Genomic DNA, 13,744 nt, shown 5'->3' on the forward strand with positions numbered 1-13,744 from the left:
ACCAAAAAGCAAGGTCGCATGTCGTCTAGCATGTTGCCGCTAAGCGACCGAGACCCAAGGGGAAGGTATGGACCCCTTCGTTCTACTCGTTCCATCAGTCTGCAACTCAACACCCGCAACTGTCGCGGGTTCAATCCGATCTCCCAACCGACGCCTAGGAGTTATCGTCGTCGATCCCCCTCTCCCGACCGGCGACACAAGTATCATCGTTCTGAGCGATGAGAAGAAGCAAGGCGATCCCCGAGGCCACCCCATCAGAGGAGCGCAGAGCCGGCAAGAGTCGAGCAGGAGCGAAACAGGTCGTCTGTTCGGGAAGAGGAGAACAGGAGCAATACTACTCGAGGGGAGATCAACATCATAGCTAGCGGGCCGACCGGCGGAGATTCCAACCGAACTAGGAAGTCTCACGCTCGACGGTTAGAAATCCATGCGGTGGGCTGCAGTTGGGAGTAGGCCAGCGGACCCGAGATCAGCTTCGGTCCTCGTGATCTCGAGGGAGTTGAAGTGCCGCATGACAACATACTCATTATTCGAGCGGTAATCGTCAGTTACACTATTCACCGTATATTCGTTGACACAGGCAGCTTGGTCAACATCATTTTCAAGAAGGCGTTCGACTAGCTCCAAATTGACAGAGGTGAACTGTTGCCAATGACACCCCCTCTATACGGGTTCACCGGCAATGAAGTCTTGCTGATCGTCCAGATCAAGATGGCCATCTCGCTCGGGGAGGAACCACTCCGGAGGACAAGGGTCACCAACTTCATCGTAGTAGATGCCCCCTCAGCCTACAATGTCATTTTGGGTCGTCCGACCCTCAATGAATTTCGAGCAGTCGTTTCAACCTTTTGCCAGAAGATTAAGTTCTCGGTACAAGATCGAGTTGAAGAAGTAAAGGGAGATCAGCTGGCCGCTCGGAGATGCTATGTCGAGATGGTCAAGACCGAGGCAAAGTCCACTCAGAAAACACCCTGGATGGAGGTAAGCACCATAACCGAGAAGCCCTCTACTTTGGTTTATGAGGAGAAAGAAGAAGTACAGATACATCCAGGCCGAGCAGAGACAACGACCTTCATAGCATCTGACCTGGAGGCCGAGCAGAAAACCAAGCTGATCAGATGCCTCGAGTAGAATTATGATGTTTTTGCATGGTCGAAGCATGAGCTGCCCGACATTTCCCCGAGCGTCGCGCAGCATGAACTCCACGTCCGACCGGATGCTCGGCCGGTGAAGCAGAGGAAGAGAGATTTCAGCGCTGAACAGAATCTGATCATCCGGGAGGAGATTGAGAAGTTGCTGGAGGTCGGCCATATACGCGAGGTTCAGTTTCCGAGCTGGCTCGCCAATGTGGTGCTGGTCTCCAAGCCGGGCAACAAGTGGAGAGTCTGCATCGACTTTCGAGATCTTAACAAGGCATGCCCGAAGGACTTCTATCCATTGCCCAGGATCGATCAGATGGTAGACTCCACGGTCGGGTGCAAGCTGATATACATGTTGGACGCATATCAGGGGTATCATCAAGTGTCGCTCGCCCGTGAAGACCAAGAGAAAGTCAGCTTTATCATCGCCGACGGTACGTACTGCTACAATGTAATGTCGTTCGGCTTGAAGAATGAGGAGACACTTACCAGCGGTTGATGAACAAAGTCTTCCGGCGGTAGATCGACCGCAACATGGAGGTATATGTCAACGACATATTAATTAAATCCCTCCGAGCTATCGATCTCTGTGCAGACATCAAGGAGACTTGCCAGACCCTTCGGACGTACGGAATAAAGTTAAATCCTCAGAAGTGTTTGTTCGGCGCTAAAAGCGAACGCTTCCTGGGGTATATCGTCACCGAGCGGGGCATTGAGGCAAACCTCAGTAAGGTAAAAGCACTCCAAGATATGTCACCACCAAGAAACTTGAAGGAAGCGCAATGCCTTACCAGGTGGATAACAGCATTGTCGTGATTCATCTCCAAGTCGTCCGACCGAAGTCTTCCCTTCTTCAAAATTTTGCACCGAGCCACCAAGTTTTAGTGGGACGAGGAGTGTGATCGGGCCTTTGAGGAACTCAAAGTATATTTGAACTCACTACCTGTACTAGCTAAGCCTACTGCCGATGAACCGCTTCGGATCTATCTGTCTTCAACTGAGCACGCTGTCGGCTCGGCGCTGGTTCGACAGAACGACGAAGAACAGCCAGTGTACTTCTTGAGTCATATATTAAAGGATGATGAATCTCGCTACACCGGTCTTGAGAAGCTCGCATTTGCCTCGGTACTCGCCGCTCGGAGGCTTCGCCCTTATTTCCTCATTCACACTATCGTGGTGATGACCAACAACCCTTTGGGAAGAGTCCTGCTTAACCCAGAGGCATCCGACCGGCTGATCAAATGGACAACGAAACTCAGCGAGTTTGATATCCAATATCATCCCCGAACGACCATCAAAGTGCAAGCCTTAGCCGATTTTGTCACGGAGGTGCAAAACCCTGAGCCCGACTCAGTATGGAAAATATATGTGGATGGGTTGTCCACCAGGCAGGGTAGTAGGATCGGCATATTGCTTATCTCCCCACAAGAAGAGCGGGTGCAGTTGTCCGTTCAGCTAGAGTACAGGACAACTAACAATGAAGCCGAGTACGAGGCTCTTATAGCCGCCTTACAAGCCGCTCGGCACGTCGGCACGGGCAGAGTTCTTATCCACTCTGATTCTCCATTAGCCGCCTAGCAGCTGGTTGGAGCATTCGAGATTAGTAACACGTGACTCAAGTTGTACGCCGAAGCTTTCGAAAAGCTGAAGGCAAACTTTCAGGAGGTAATCATCCAGAAGATCCCCCGAGCGGAGAACCAAGCGGCGAACGAGATGGCCAAATTGGCGAGCTCACTCTCGCCGATCGTCATTACTCAACCGATCAAGCAAGTATCCTTGGTGGCGCACGTCGATCGGATGGAGGGGCTCACTTTCCCTAGCGATTGGAGAACAACCATAATAGAGTTTCTACAATCGGGAGCTTCGCCTTCCGATCGGGAGGAAGCTCGCTTATTGAGGAGAAGGGTCGGTCGCTTCACCTTAGTCGGGGACTAGCTCTACAAGAAGGCCTCCTCCAGGCCATTGCTTAAATGCGTCGGATCAGAGGATGCCGACTATATACTCCAAGGCTCCTGTGGAGGGCATCCGGGCGGTCGGTCACTAGCAAGAAAGATCCTGCTGGCCGGGAACTTCTGGCCGACTCTATAGGAAGATGTCGCTCGGACAGTAGCCAACTATCTATCTTGCCAGAAGTATCACCACCTTTCCCACCGACCGACTGAAGAGATGAACGCCTCCATTGTGTCGTGCCTCGTTCGACCAATGGAGCATGGATATTGTGGGATCCTTCCCCATGGCAATCGGGCAGCGAAATTTCTTGCTCGTCGCGGTGGACTATTTCTCCAAGTGGGTCGAAGTCGAGCTGCTGACCAAAATAACCAAGCAGATGGTTCAAAAGTTCATCTGGCAGCATATTATCTGTCGGTTCGGCATTCCGCGTCGACTCATCTCAGACAATGGTAGGCAGTTCGCCGAATGGAAACTCAAAGAGTGGTGTGAGGAGTATGGCATCCAGCAGACCTTCACCTCCGTAGCGTACCCTCTGAGCAACAAACAAGCTGAAGTCGCCAATCGGGAGATCTTGCGGATTTTGCGAGTTCAGCTCGACCACATCGGAGGGAACTGGCCGGATGAGCTCCCCGGTGTGTTATGGACAATCCGAACAACCCCTAAGGAAGGCACGGGTGTAACCCCGTTCCACCTCGTATACGGCGGTGAGGCAATCGTCCCGGTAGAGGTGGGAGTTGAGTCCAATCGAATACAGCACTATGGCGAAGACAACGTCGAGCGGAGGCTTCTGGAGCTGGACTTTGTGGATGAGATATGTGACAAAGCAATCGTTCGCCTGACGGCTTATAGGCAAAGGATGAGGCAGAGCTACAATCGACGAGTGATCCCAAGGTCGTTCCAGGTCGACGACCTCGTGTGGAAAAAAGTGAAGCCGGTTGGCGATGCCACTAAACTAGAAGCTCCGTGGGCCAGACCATTCAAAGTCGTGGAGAAGCTTCGCTCAAGCGCCTACTACTTAGAAGATGAAGACGGACGACAACTAGAACGTCCTTGGAGCGCGAACCACCTCCAGTCGTACCGAGCTGGATGAAAGGTGTGCCAATGTAATTGAAGTGTACCTTCCGTTTTTCCTGTGCCCTCTGATTGCAAGATTGAAATGAAAAATGAAAGGTTACCCAAATACTCGTCGAGCGGCGACGTTAAACTCATGTCTCCATCGACGGTCGAGTGGCGACCTTAAACCCGGGTCTGCACCAAATCGTTGAGAGGCGACATTAAACCCATGTCTTCATCGACGGTCGAGCGACGACCTTAAATCCCGGTCTTCACTAAATCGTTGAGCGGCGACGTTAAACTCATGTCTCCATCGACGGTCGAGCGCCGACCTTAAACCCCGGTCTGCACCAAATTATCGAGCGGCGATGTTAAACTCATGTCTTCATCGACGGTCGAGCGGCGACCTTAAACCCCGGTCTTCATCAAATCGTCGAGCGACGACGTTAAACTCATGTCTCCATCGACGGTCGAGCGACGACCTTAAACCCCGGTCTGCACCGAATCGTCGACTGGCGACGTTAAACCCATGTGTCCATTAATTGTCGAGCGACGACCTTAAACCCCGATCTTCACCAAATCATCGAGCGACGACGTTAAACTCATGTCTTCATCGACGGCCGAGCGGCGACCTTAAACCCCGATCTTCACCAAATCGTCGAGCAGCGACGTTAAACCCATGTCTCCATCGACGGTCGAGCGGCAACCTTAAATCTTGGTCTGCACTAAATTGTCGAGCGGCGACGTTAACCCCATGTCTCCATCGACGGTCAAACGACGATCTTAAACTCCTGCCTTAGAAGATCGTCTAGCGGAGACGTTAAAACTCAGAGTCGAACGGCGACTATAAACTCCGGAGGTATGATCTTAGCGAATCTTTCAATACTGAAAGTACGGTCGTGACAGCCGATCAGAACTACACAGCCGAATACTAGCAGAAAGATAGCATATGAAGAAAGAGCATAGAGATTTCATTGACAATAGGTCAAGCACTGCCGAACGGCAGGAGTACATTCAAAAATTGCAAAAATACGCGCTCTACAAGTCCCTCGCTCACTCAATATAATCAAAGGCTTCGTCGGGAATGGACTCGAGGAGCTGGACAAGGTTGATATCCTTGTCGAACAAAGCTTCAGAAATATGGTCGTTCTCCTTCAGCTGGATGAGCGTAGTGTCGATGGCCAGCTCAAACGAGTGGACGATCCGGTTGGTCGCCTTCTCCAGAAATTGGTCTGAGCGGAGGTATTGTTGCCTCAAGACCACGAAGCGGCTCGGTTCGGCCTCCTGATAGGATGTCAGTGCCGCCCGAGAGGCCCCCAGATCCTCTTCAAGGTGCTTCACTCGATCCTGAAGCTCTGCCTCCTTAGCCGAGCAGCTCTCCCGCTCGGCAACCAAGAAGTCCTCTACCTTCTTCAGCTTCTCGGCCAACTGCTGAGCATCCTGGTTTTTTTGCTCCAAGTCGACAATGACTCGTTGTTTCCTTTTGGTAGCCAACTCGAGTTTATGATCATAGGTCTTCAATTGCGCCTCGATCTGGCCCAGCCTACTGGCCTGCTCGGCCGACTTCTACTACTCCTCCGCAAGAAGTTGTTGGGCCTTTTTCAGGTCGGCCTGCAGGCGAGCGACCAGCGGCTCCTGGGAGGAAGCTCCAGAAATCTTGAGCTTCTTCAGCTGGTCCTCTACCTGAGCCAATCGCTGGCACATGACGATATTCTCCACCCAGAACTGCAAACAAGCATTAGTGTCGATCGGAGGTAAATCATGAGTTGATAGTTGAAAATACTAACCCCGGTGGATATCTCCAGGTGACTATTGGCCAGCACGCCAGGGGGCTTCACCGCCGCTCGTGCCCTTGCTTCCTCCTAGACATGGGCGAGTAGACCACGAATGTAGACTTGATGCTGGGGAGAGTTGGGCTGGTCGCCCGGTGCCATAAGGTCCTCTATCGGCAGGCGGAGCGTAGCAGTGATGGATCGTCGCCCGCTCGGCGCCGATTGAGCAGAGGTCAACGGACCGGAAGCTTGAGTAGGAGGGGCCGGCAGAATAGCGGACCGTGTTACCTTTCGCCTAACTGGCGGCAAGGAAGTGATCGGCTGAATGGCGAGCGGCTCCGACAGCTCAGTCAAAGATGGAGTCCGCTTAGAGAAAGTGGCCTCCACTGTTACGGGAGCAACTGGAGACGGGGTGCCCCCCCTGCAGAGGCTTGGACGACCGAGGTGGCAGAACGGGAAGGCGCGTTCGTTCGACGTCTCTTACGGGTGAGCGGCACATCATTGCCCGAGGACCCCAAGCCCTCAGCAAGGGCGACTGGGTCAGCCGCTCCTCTTACGCTGGGCGTCCGCTCGACTGTCCCTTCACCCACAGTTGGGGTTTCCCCAACTGTACCCTCCTGCGAGCCAACAGGAGTCAAGCCAAGCCGTTCCATCTCCTTGGCCACGGCTAATTCAATCTCGGCCTGCTTGGTCTTCATTATCCCGGCTGCCCGAGCGGGCATCATGATGTCGGCTGCAAAAGAAGAAAGGAATTAGTTAGACTTAAGGGATGAGGATTGAGAAATTTCATACCTAGGCTGCTCGGAAGCTTCGTTCGGATCGAACTTAGCCCGAACGCGTACATCACACCCTCTGGCAATAGCTTGTGAATATCGAACTTCAGGCCGACCAGCATATTAGCAGCGTGGAGGTAATCCGGCCGGGTCTTGTATTTCTTCAGATCAGGTTGAGTAGGGAGCCCGACCTGCCACTTGGCCCGGAAGCAAGGTCGCTCGGGAAGTCTCAAATAGAAGAAGTACTCCTTCCAGTGCTTGTTGGAGGTGGCTATTTTGTCGAAGAAGACTAAACCGATCCGACATTGGAAAAGGTACGTGCCCAGCTTGGACTGCTTGGGATAGTAGAAGTAGTGGAAGACCTGAGGGGTCAGTAGGATGTTGTGCACTCGGAACACCACCACCACGCCGCACTGCAAGCGGAAAGAGTTGGGGACGAGCTGGGCAAGCGGGATATGAAAGTAATTGCAGACTTCGGTTATGAAGGGGTGGATGGGAAACCGAAGACCGGCCACGAACTGATCTCGAAAAAAACAAATTGTGCCGATCGACGGGTCATTGGACCGATCGGACGGGGAGGCTAAAATTATTTTGTGGTCAAAAGGGATGTCGTAGATGTTTATGAGACTCGCGACGTCGCCCACATCGAACCGAGTCTCCATGGTAGCATACCCGAGACCAGGAGCGAGATCGGCCGGCTGCGAGGAGCTTGTCATTGCCGGGAAATAAAAAGGCAGAAGGTTCGACGGAGAAGATGATCGAGAAAAACTAGGCAGACATGGGAAACAGGAAAGCTATGGAAACTACGCACAAACAGAGAGATTGGGAAAGGTCGAAAGGCTTACAAAGAGAAAAGTCGCAGAAGGAGGAAGTCGAGAGTCGCCGGAACGCTGGAAGCAAGCAAAATCGTCGGAGCAAACTGTCAAAGAGCACGAAGAAAACGTAGAGGAAGAAAGGGCGACGCTGAGGCTTTATAAAGATGGTCATAGTCGACCGGAGCCGTCCGATCTAGGGCACGGGAATCGGAGTGCACATCCAGCCGTTGAATTCGAACCACCAAACGTCACATCAGCAGCTGTCACCTCGGACTTGCGGCGGCTGTGCCGGCGACACGTGACGCCCTCCCACAGGGCAGCATTTAATGGGCGTGGGCGCGTACTCGACCTTAATGGGGATGCTTTACGCATGTTCCGAGGAGATTTGGGTGGCGTCAGCATTGATTGCCCGGTTCGCACCCCTCCAAGAGCGATGGGGAAAAAAAATCCAAGTACAAAAGCTCAAAGTGTCGATTGGCAGATAAAGATCAGTCCCATATAGGCCGATCGGAATCCAACCAACTCATTGGCTGATCGACCAATTGGTCATCAGACTACTTATCCAGTTAGTCGAACTTGCAGCCTCCTTGACTAGACTTGAGGGGAAGGCACGTGATCTGACGATAAGATAGGGCTGGTCAGCAGAAGGTCAAAGTAGTCAACGTTAGGCGGGTGTCCGATCGGGCGAATTACCTCCATGGTCAGCAGGAAGAGTGGTCGGTCCGACACTTCGACAGCTCGGTCAGACACCGAGCTTCCGACGCTCATGAAGCTCAACCAGGGAGGCACGAAGACCGAGCGTCCATCCCGCTCGATCAAATAGTGGACGCAGCCTTGACCCGACAGGCAGTACTTCTTCGCCCGACGGGGTATAGCTGGCAACAGCTCATCGACCGAGCGGACGCTCGGCGCGGCCGTTGCATCCCCCGGACGGCTGACTGGCCGAGCAGCTCTCCTGCTCGTCCCAATAACAGACAAAGGGAGCAATTGATAATATCTTCCTAAGATCAGCGTCATTGACAGACGGCGTGATCGACGACGTGGTCAAACAGAAAATCATACGGTGGAAGCTTCCACTGTCACGTCAGGGATATTCTCGGGTTGTTAAGGTATGGTGACACATCCTTTCCAGGTATGCTTTAAGAAGCATGCACGCCTTGGGAAGCATGCACGCACCTCTCGAGAGCCCTATATAGGACCCCCAGACTTCGACGGAGGTGTGCTTGGATCACTGTAGCTACAGTTACGCTGTTCCTTTCCTCTCTAGTTCATTCTTCATTCTCCTACTGCCGATGATTGACTTGAACGTCGAAGGGTCATCGCCGGGAAACTCCTCCCTGGCTCGGCACTAACAACTTATGGTTACAGGCTCAGCTCGTCGGAAGTTCACATCATCTTTGGTCGACACCCAGTCAACATGAGCGCCGTCTCCCCAGCATCCGTCTACTTGCTCTCGGACAAGATCAGATACCATTAGATTTCTATAGAGTTTATAAAAATCTAGATTGAATACACCTAGACTTTTAAAATTTACAAAAGTCATTCAAAATAATTAAAAGTTGAACATTAAATACACCCCTTAAACATTGATGCATTTAGAATTTATGATTTAGATGACGAACTCAACTATTCTGTGATGTTATGCAGTGAAAGTAGCGGGAAACAACATTGTCACAAAACACATTTGCTAGTACTGCCAACCATGCGTACACAGGAAGCACGGCTAAATCTAAGGCAATAGGACGCACAGGCTAGACACGAGCGAAGGCGAGGGGCAACGAGGTGATGTCCCATCTTCTCCGACTGAGCATACAGCTCTTATTGGCCATCACATATTATTAGAACAATGAAAGATGTGAGAACAGAAGAAAGGATTCATAACTTGGAAAGCGAGATATCCATGACATCCACGAAGAAATCTGTGTCAAATAAGATTATGTGCATTGTCACTATAAAACTGGCAATGAAGAAAAGAATTGGAGTGAACGGAGATGAATGCCTAGCATCAAAAGCCATACCTGAGTCTTCTTTGGAGAAGCAGAGAGGAGGTGTTACTCGAAAAACGTTACCGTAAAAGCCGCCCTTTCCGACCAACACACCCATGTCTGTTATCGAGATGCCCAACTTGGTCAGAGAACAAGCAACCCGAGTACAGATACAGAGAATGGTTAATGTACCAACAAGAAGGATGCCATCTACAATGGCAGTTTGAAGGATTCCTTACCTTTCATTGACTCCATCACATGCAATATTTCAGTTTTCGCTGGTGTTTTCTTGAGGCGGTCAGTGACTAACTCAACCCCAAGCATCAGACCTCTTCCCCTCACATCGCCAATAACTACAATTATAAAAACCATGAATGTGACAGACAATCAGTGTGCCAATGAAACTAGAGTGTAGATGTAACTTCCTCTGGCGCAAACCTACTAATACAGTGAGAATTATGAAGAACGACAAGAAGCTAGAACCAACTGAACAAATGTATCATATGACCGCATCGGAAAAATAAACCAAGGACTTTCGAGTGTATGCAAATAGGAGTATAACAGAGGAATCCCCAAACAAATGCCATCCTCTTTACATCTCTCAGATACAAAAGCAGCATCCTTTCAGGTTCATCTCTGTTTGATCAGTTTTCACCAGTATCAACCATTTCGTGACTGAATTTGGTTAACCTTTTAAATTTCCAGCATGAACCGACCAGATTAGACCCTAATTTCTCGTCGAATTGGTTGGTTCAGTATAGGTCTAAGAACACTAACAGAAGGGTGAGAAAGAAATCAAGATAAAAATAGGTTCTCTGTGAAATACTAGGATAATAAAGGAAACAAATGCCTTATTTCTGTCCATTTAAGGTGACCACATAACCATGTTAAGTAGATTTGATCCAAAATGCAATGTATCGTTGGCATTGTGTCTGTCAATTTCAGGTCAGCCCATAACCATGGCAACCTTTTGATAAATTATAACGTTTTGATAAATGGCAAAAACAGATTTTCAATTGTCACCATTCCATAAGAATGCCTTGTCCTCGAATAATAGGAAACTGAAAAAATAAGTCCTTAACATAGATACATCAAATCACAACAGCCATTCTTTTATGCCTTTCTTGTCCGTGATTCAGTAAACCTTAGCTTGGTTGGCCTTTTTTATATACTCCAGTCTGGCTTGCTTTGTATGAGAACAAGATTAACTAAGACTTCAAGAAGTTCAAAAAGCTACCCCATACTGTAATTAACCAATCATGAAACCCTCCTAGACTCTACCACTAAATATTTATCCAAAAAACTCCAAGCTACATCCATAAGTATATTGGTTAAAAACCATTGTTTCTTCATTATTTGCAATTTGCATGTGGCACAGTTAAATGTATAACAAGTGGCGTGGCTTAGAGTAGCATAGAACCAAAATCACTATGAAGCACTAAATCACAAATATCATGCATATATATTAAATGACTTACTTTCATGTTTTTCTTGAAGTGCCATGAGTTGATCTTTCAAGTAAGATCCAACAACCAAAGCATTCTCCTGAAGCTTTTCTTTCTCAAGCACTTTAAGCACAGCATGACCAGCTGCTGTACAGACTGGATTGCCACCAAAGGTATTAAAGTAGCATCGGCGAGTCAAAACATGAGCAATCTCTGGAGTAGTAACCACTGCACCTATGGGTATCCCATTTCCAATACCCTGACAAAATTTCATAAACAATTACTTGGTCCTTAATGAGCCATAGTTCAGAGCATAAAGTGGACTAAAATTTACTAAAGCGCGCACACATGAAGCAAATCCAAAATCAACTTAAGTTTCTTATTTTTTATGATCTGAAACAATAAACCAGCATGATAGCATGTAGGCAAACCAAACCAAGGGAAACTATATGGAAGATAGAATCAAAATCAAGTTTGAAAAATAAATCCAAAACAATAAGTTTCACAGACAGTAACTATGAGTCAACCTTGGCCATTGTGACAATGTCTGGCACCACACCATGAGCCTCAAAACCCCAGAAATGACTTCCTATGCGTGCAAATCCTGATTGGACCTCATCAGCTATACAAAGTCCTCCAGCCTTTTTTATGGTTTTATATACAGAAGGCAAATAGCCAGGTGCCAACTCCAATATTCCACCTACTCCCTGTTAAATGTTAACCCATGTGAAAAACATAGTTTCAGCTGCAGAATTTGTCATCTCGCTAAATGAAAAATTACTGTCAGAATAGATGAAAGATTATGTGAAAGCATGTAGTAATTGAAGTCATGTTCTATCTTCACAAACAATGAGCTCAGACTGCACAGTTGATTGTGGTGTAAAAGAATAACATAATCTAAGTACCTGTATTGCTTCTGAAATAAAACCTGCAACTCTACCAGAAGTACCAAAATCTATGATCTCTTCAACATCTTTAGCATATTTTTCTCCATCTGAACCAAAAACTCCTCTATATTGATCTGGGTTCAAAGCATGGTGCACTCCACTCTGAAATAAAGCAAGATTCAATAAATATCCTAGACAGCCACTTGGAATTCAATACAAGTAATTTTCTCAATGCAATGAAATACTGTTTCAGAATGAAAAAAAAAACAATGAAGGTCAAAGAATTTGGTATGTCCACTCTTTGCAATGATTGCTTGGACAAAATTAAAAAACAAGTTATCAATCTATAATTCACACAAAAATTACTACAATCACAATAAATAATTAAGTCATCAGATTCATTAATTGTCATAGTAAGGAAATTTAATCAGAGAAAAAAGATAATAGAGTCAGTCTAAATATTGAACATCACATGTACCTGAACAACATTGAATTTCCAGTTGCATTGAGCAGTTGCACCCATTGTACCTGCAGCATTCCCATGGTATGCATTTCTGAGTGATATAATATCATGGCAACCAGTGTAAAGACGAGCAATCATCATGGCCAACTCGTTTGCTTCGGTACCAGAATTTGTGAAAAATACAACCTGTACCGTGTTACAAGGATTCAATCTAAACACATTAGAGAAAGAAACAGGATAAATTTGTAGAATCAATGACCAAGGAAAAGAAGCACTGCACCTTTAGGTCCCCAGGCATTTTCGAGGCTAATGCTTCAGCGAAATCTGCAATGGCATTGTTTAGATATAGAACAGTAGAGTGCTGAAGTCGTTTTGTCTGATTGATTATTGCTTCAATTACGTCAGGGTGACAATGGCCACAGCAAACAGTAGCGATACCACCAAATGCATCCAGATAGCGGCGACCATCCTCATCAAATAAGTATTGTTTCTTCCCATCAACAATGTTCAACTGCGGAAACACAAATTTGTTAAAAATTTAGCAATTCGTTTGAAACAAACTAGAAGAAGATCACTTCCAGTTTAAACTGGCGACAGATCAAGTTTGTCGCATTGCAAAAAAAAACGATCTTTTTTTTTACGGGCAACAGATCAAGATTTCGTTCCATCTATGCTCTTCGCAGGTGGTAAAGAGGGGTAAGAGAGCAGACGCACGGGTTTCTTGTAGAAGTGGAACATGGAGGGGCTGAGAAACTCGGAACGCTTCCTGAGTATCTCCTCAGACCGCGGACCATCGTAGGGCGGCGGCGTGTAGTCGAAATGTGGCATCTTGGCAAGGACGGCGGCGGCGGCATTCTCATCGGCCGTCGCTACTGCGGAAGATTGGGAGAAGACCCTCCTAGAATTCAAGGCAAAAGAAGATGATGAAGAAGAAAATCGCCGAAAAAGAACTCTCTTCATTTCTTCCGAAGAGCGCGAGAAAGGCGTGATCTTGCCTCGACGGCTCCCTTCCCACAACTATGGCCAGTGACACACCAACACGGCAGGAATGCTCTCCTTCTCTCGCTTAAATAGACAGCTGGCTGCTCTTTGACCATTTTGCCCTTACATACCATCCAAAACGGGTAGATCGATGAATCAGCACTGGGTCGGTCGAACCCGGTCCAGCTCCATAAAATTAAGTCAGACCGGAAAATCTTATAATGCATAATCTATATATAATATACATAAACTGACATTTTGAATGGCGTCATGCATGATTTAATTTCCAGATATTTTATATGACCAGTCATGCTTATCTCCAAACCATGGCTCACTCATAAGTCGACAAACAGATTGAATATTGTGGGTTTGATAAATATGATAAATATGCTAATTGATTACGATGACAATGGATAGAATTTAAGTAGAATTTTATATTTTTTATATTTATTTTTATTTATTTTTATTTATTATATTTATA

General features: G+C 47.7%; 1 protein-coding gene across 1 annotated transcript; it reads right to left on the minus strand.

The window, feature by feature from the left end:
* Window positions 1-9,031: 9,031 nt before the first annotated feature.
* LOC122036339 (alanine--glyoxylate aminotransferase 2 homolog 3, mitochondrial-like) lies at window positions 9,032-13,320 on the minus strand. Its single transcript, XM_042595637.1, has 9 exons — window positions 12,997-13,320; window positions 12,563-12,793; window positions 12,298-12,468; window positions 11,838-11,981; window positions 11,460-11,639; window positions 10,966-11,191; window positions 9,727-9,840; window positions 9,521-9,607; window positions 9,032-9,421 (listed from the first exon to the last, which is right to left on the minus strand). Exons 1-9 carry the CDS (start codon window positions 13,240-13,242, stop codon window positions 9,378-9,380), a joined length of 1,443 nt encoding a protein of 480 aa, XP_042451571.1. The 5' UTR covers window positions 13,243-13,320; the 3' UTR covers window positions 9,032-9,377.
* Between the last annotated feature and the right edge of the window lie 424 nt (window positions 13,321-13,744).

Source organism: Zingiber officinale, chromosome 1A (assembly GCF_018446385.1).
Source record: "Zingiber officinale cultivar Zhangliang chromosome 1A, Zo_v1.1, whole genome shotgun sequence".
Lineage (NCBI taxonomy): Eukaryota > Viridiplantae > Streptophyta > Magnoliopsida > Zingiberales > Zingiberaceae > Zingiber > Zingiber officinale.

Coding starts and splice junctions, on each gene's coding strand:
- LOC122036339 (XM_042595637.1), bottom strand. CDS start 13,242: ATGAAGAGAGTTCTTTTTCGGCGATTTTCTTCTTCATCATCTTCTTTT. Junction 12,794..12,996: donor TCCACTTCTACAAGAAACCC/GTGCGTCTGCTC, acceptor GTGTTTCCGCAG/TTGAACATTGTTGATGGGAA. Junction 11,982..12,297: donor GGAAATTCAATGTTGTTCAG/GTACATGTGATG, acceptor GCTTTATTTCAG/AGTGGAGTGCACCATGCTTT.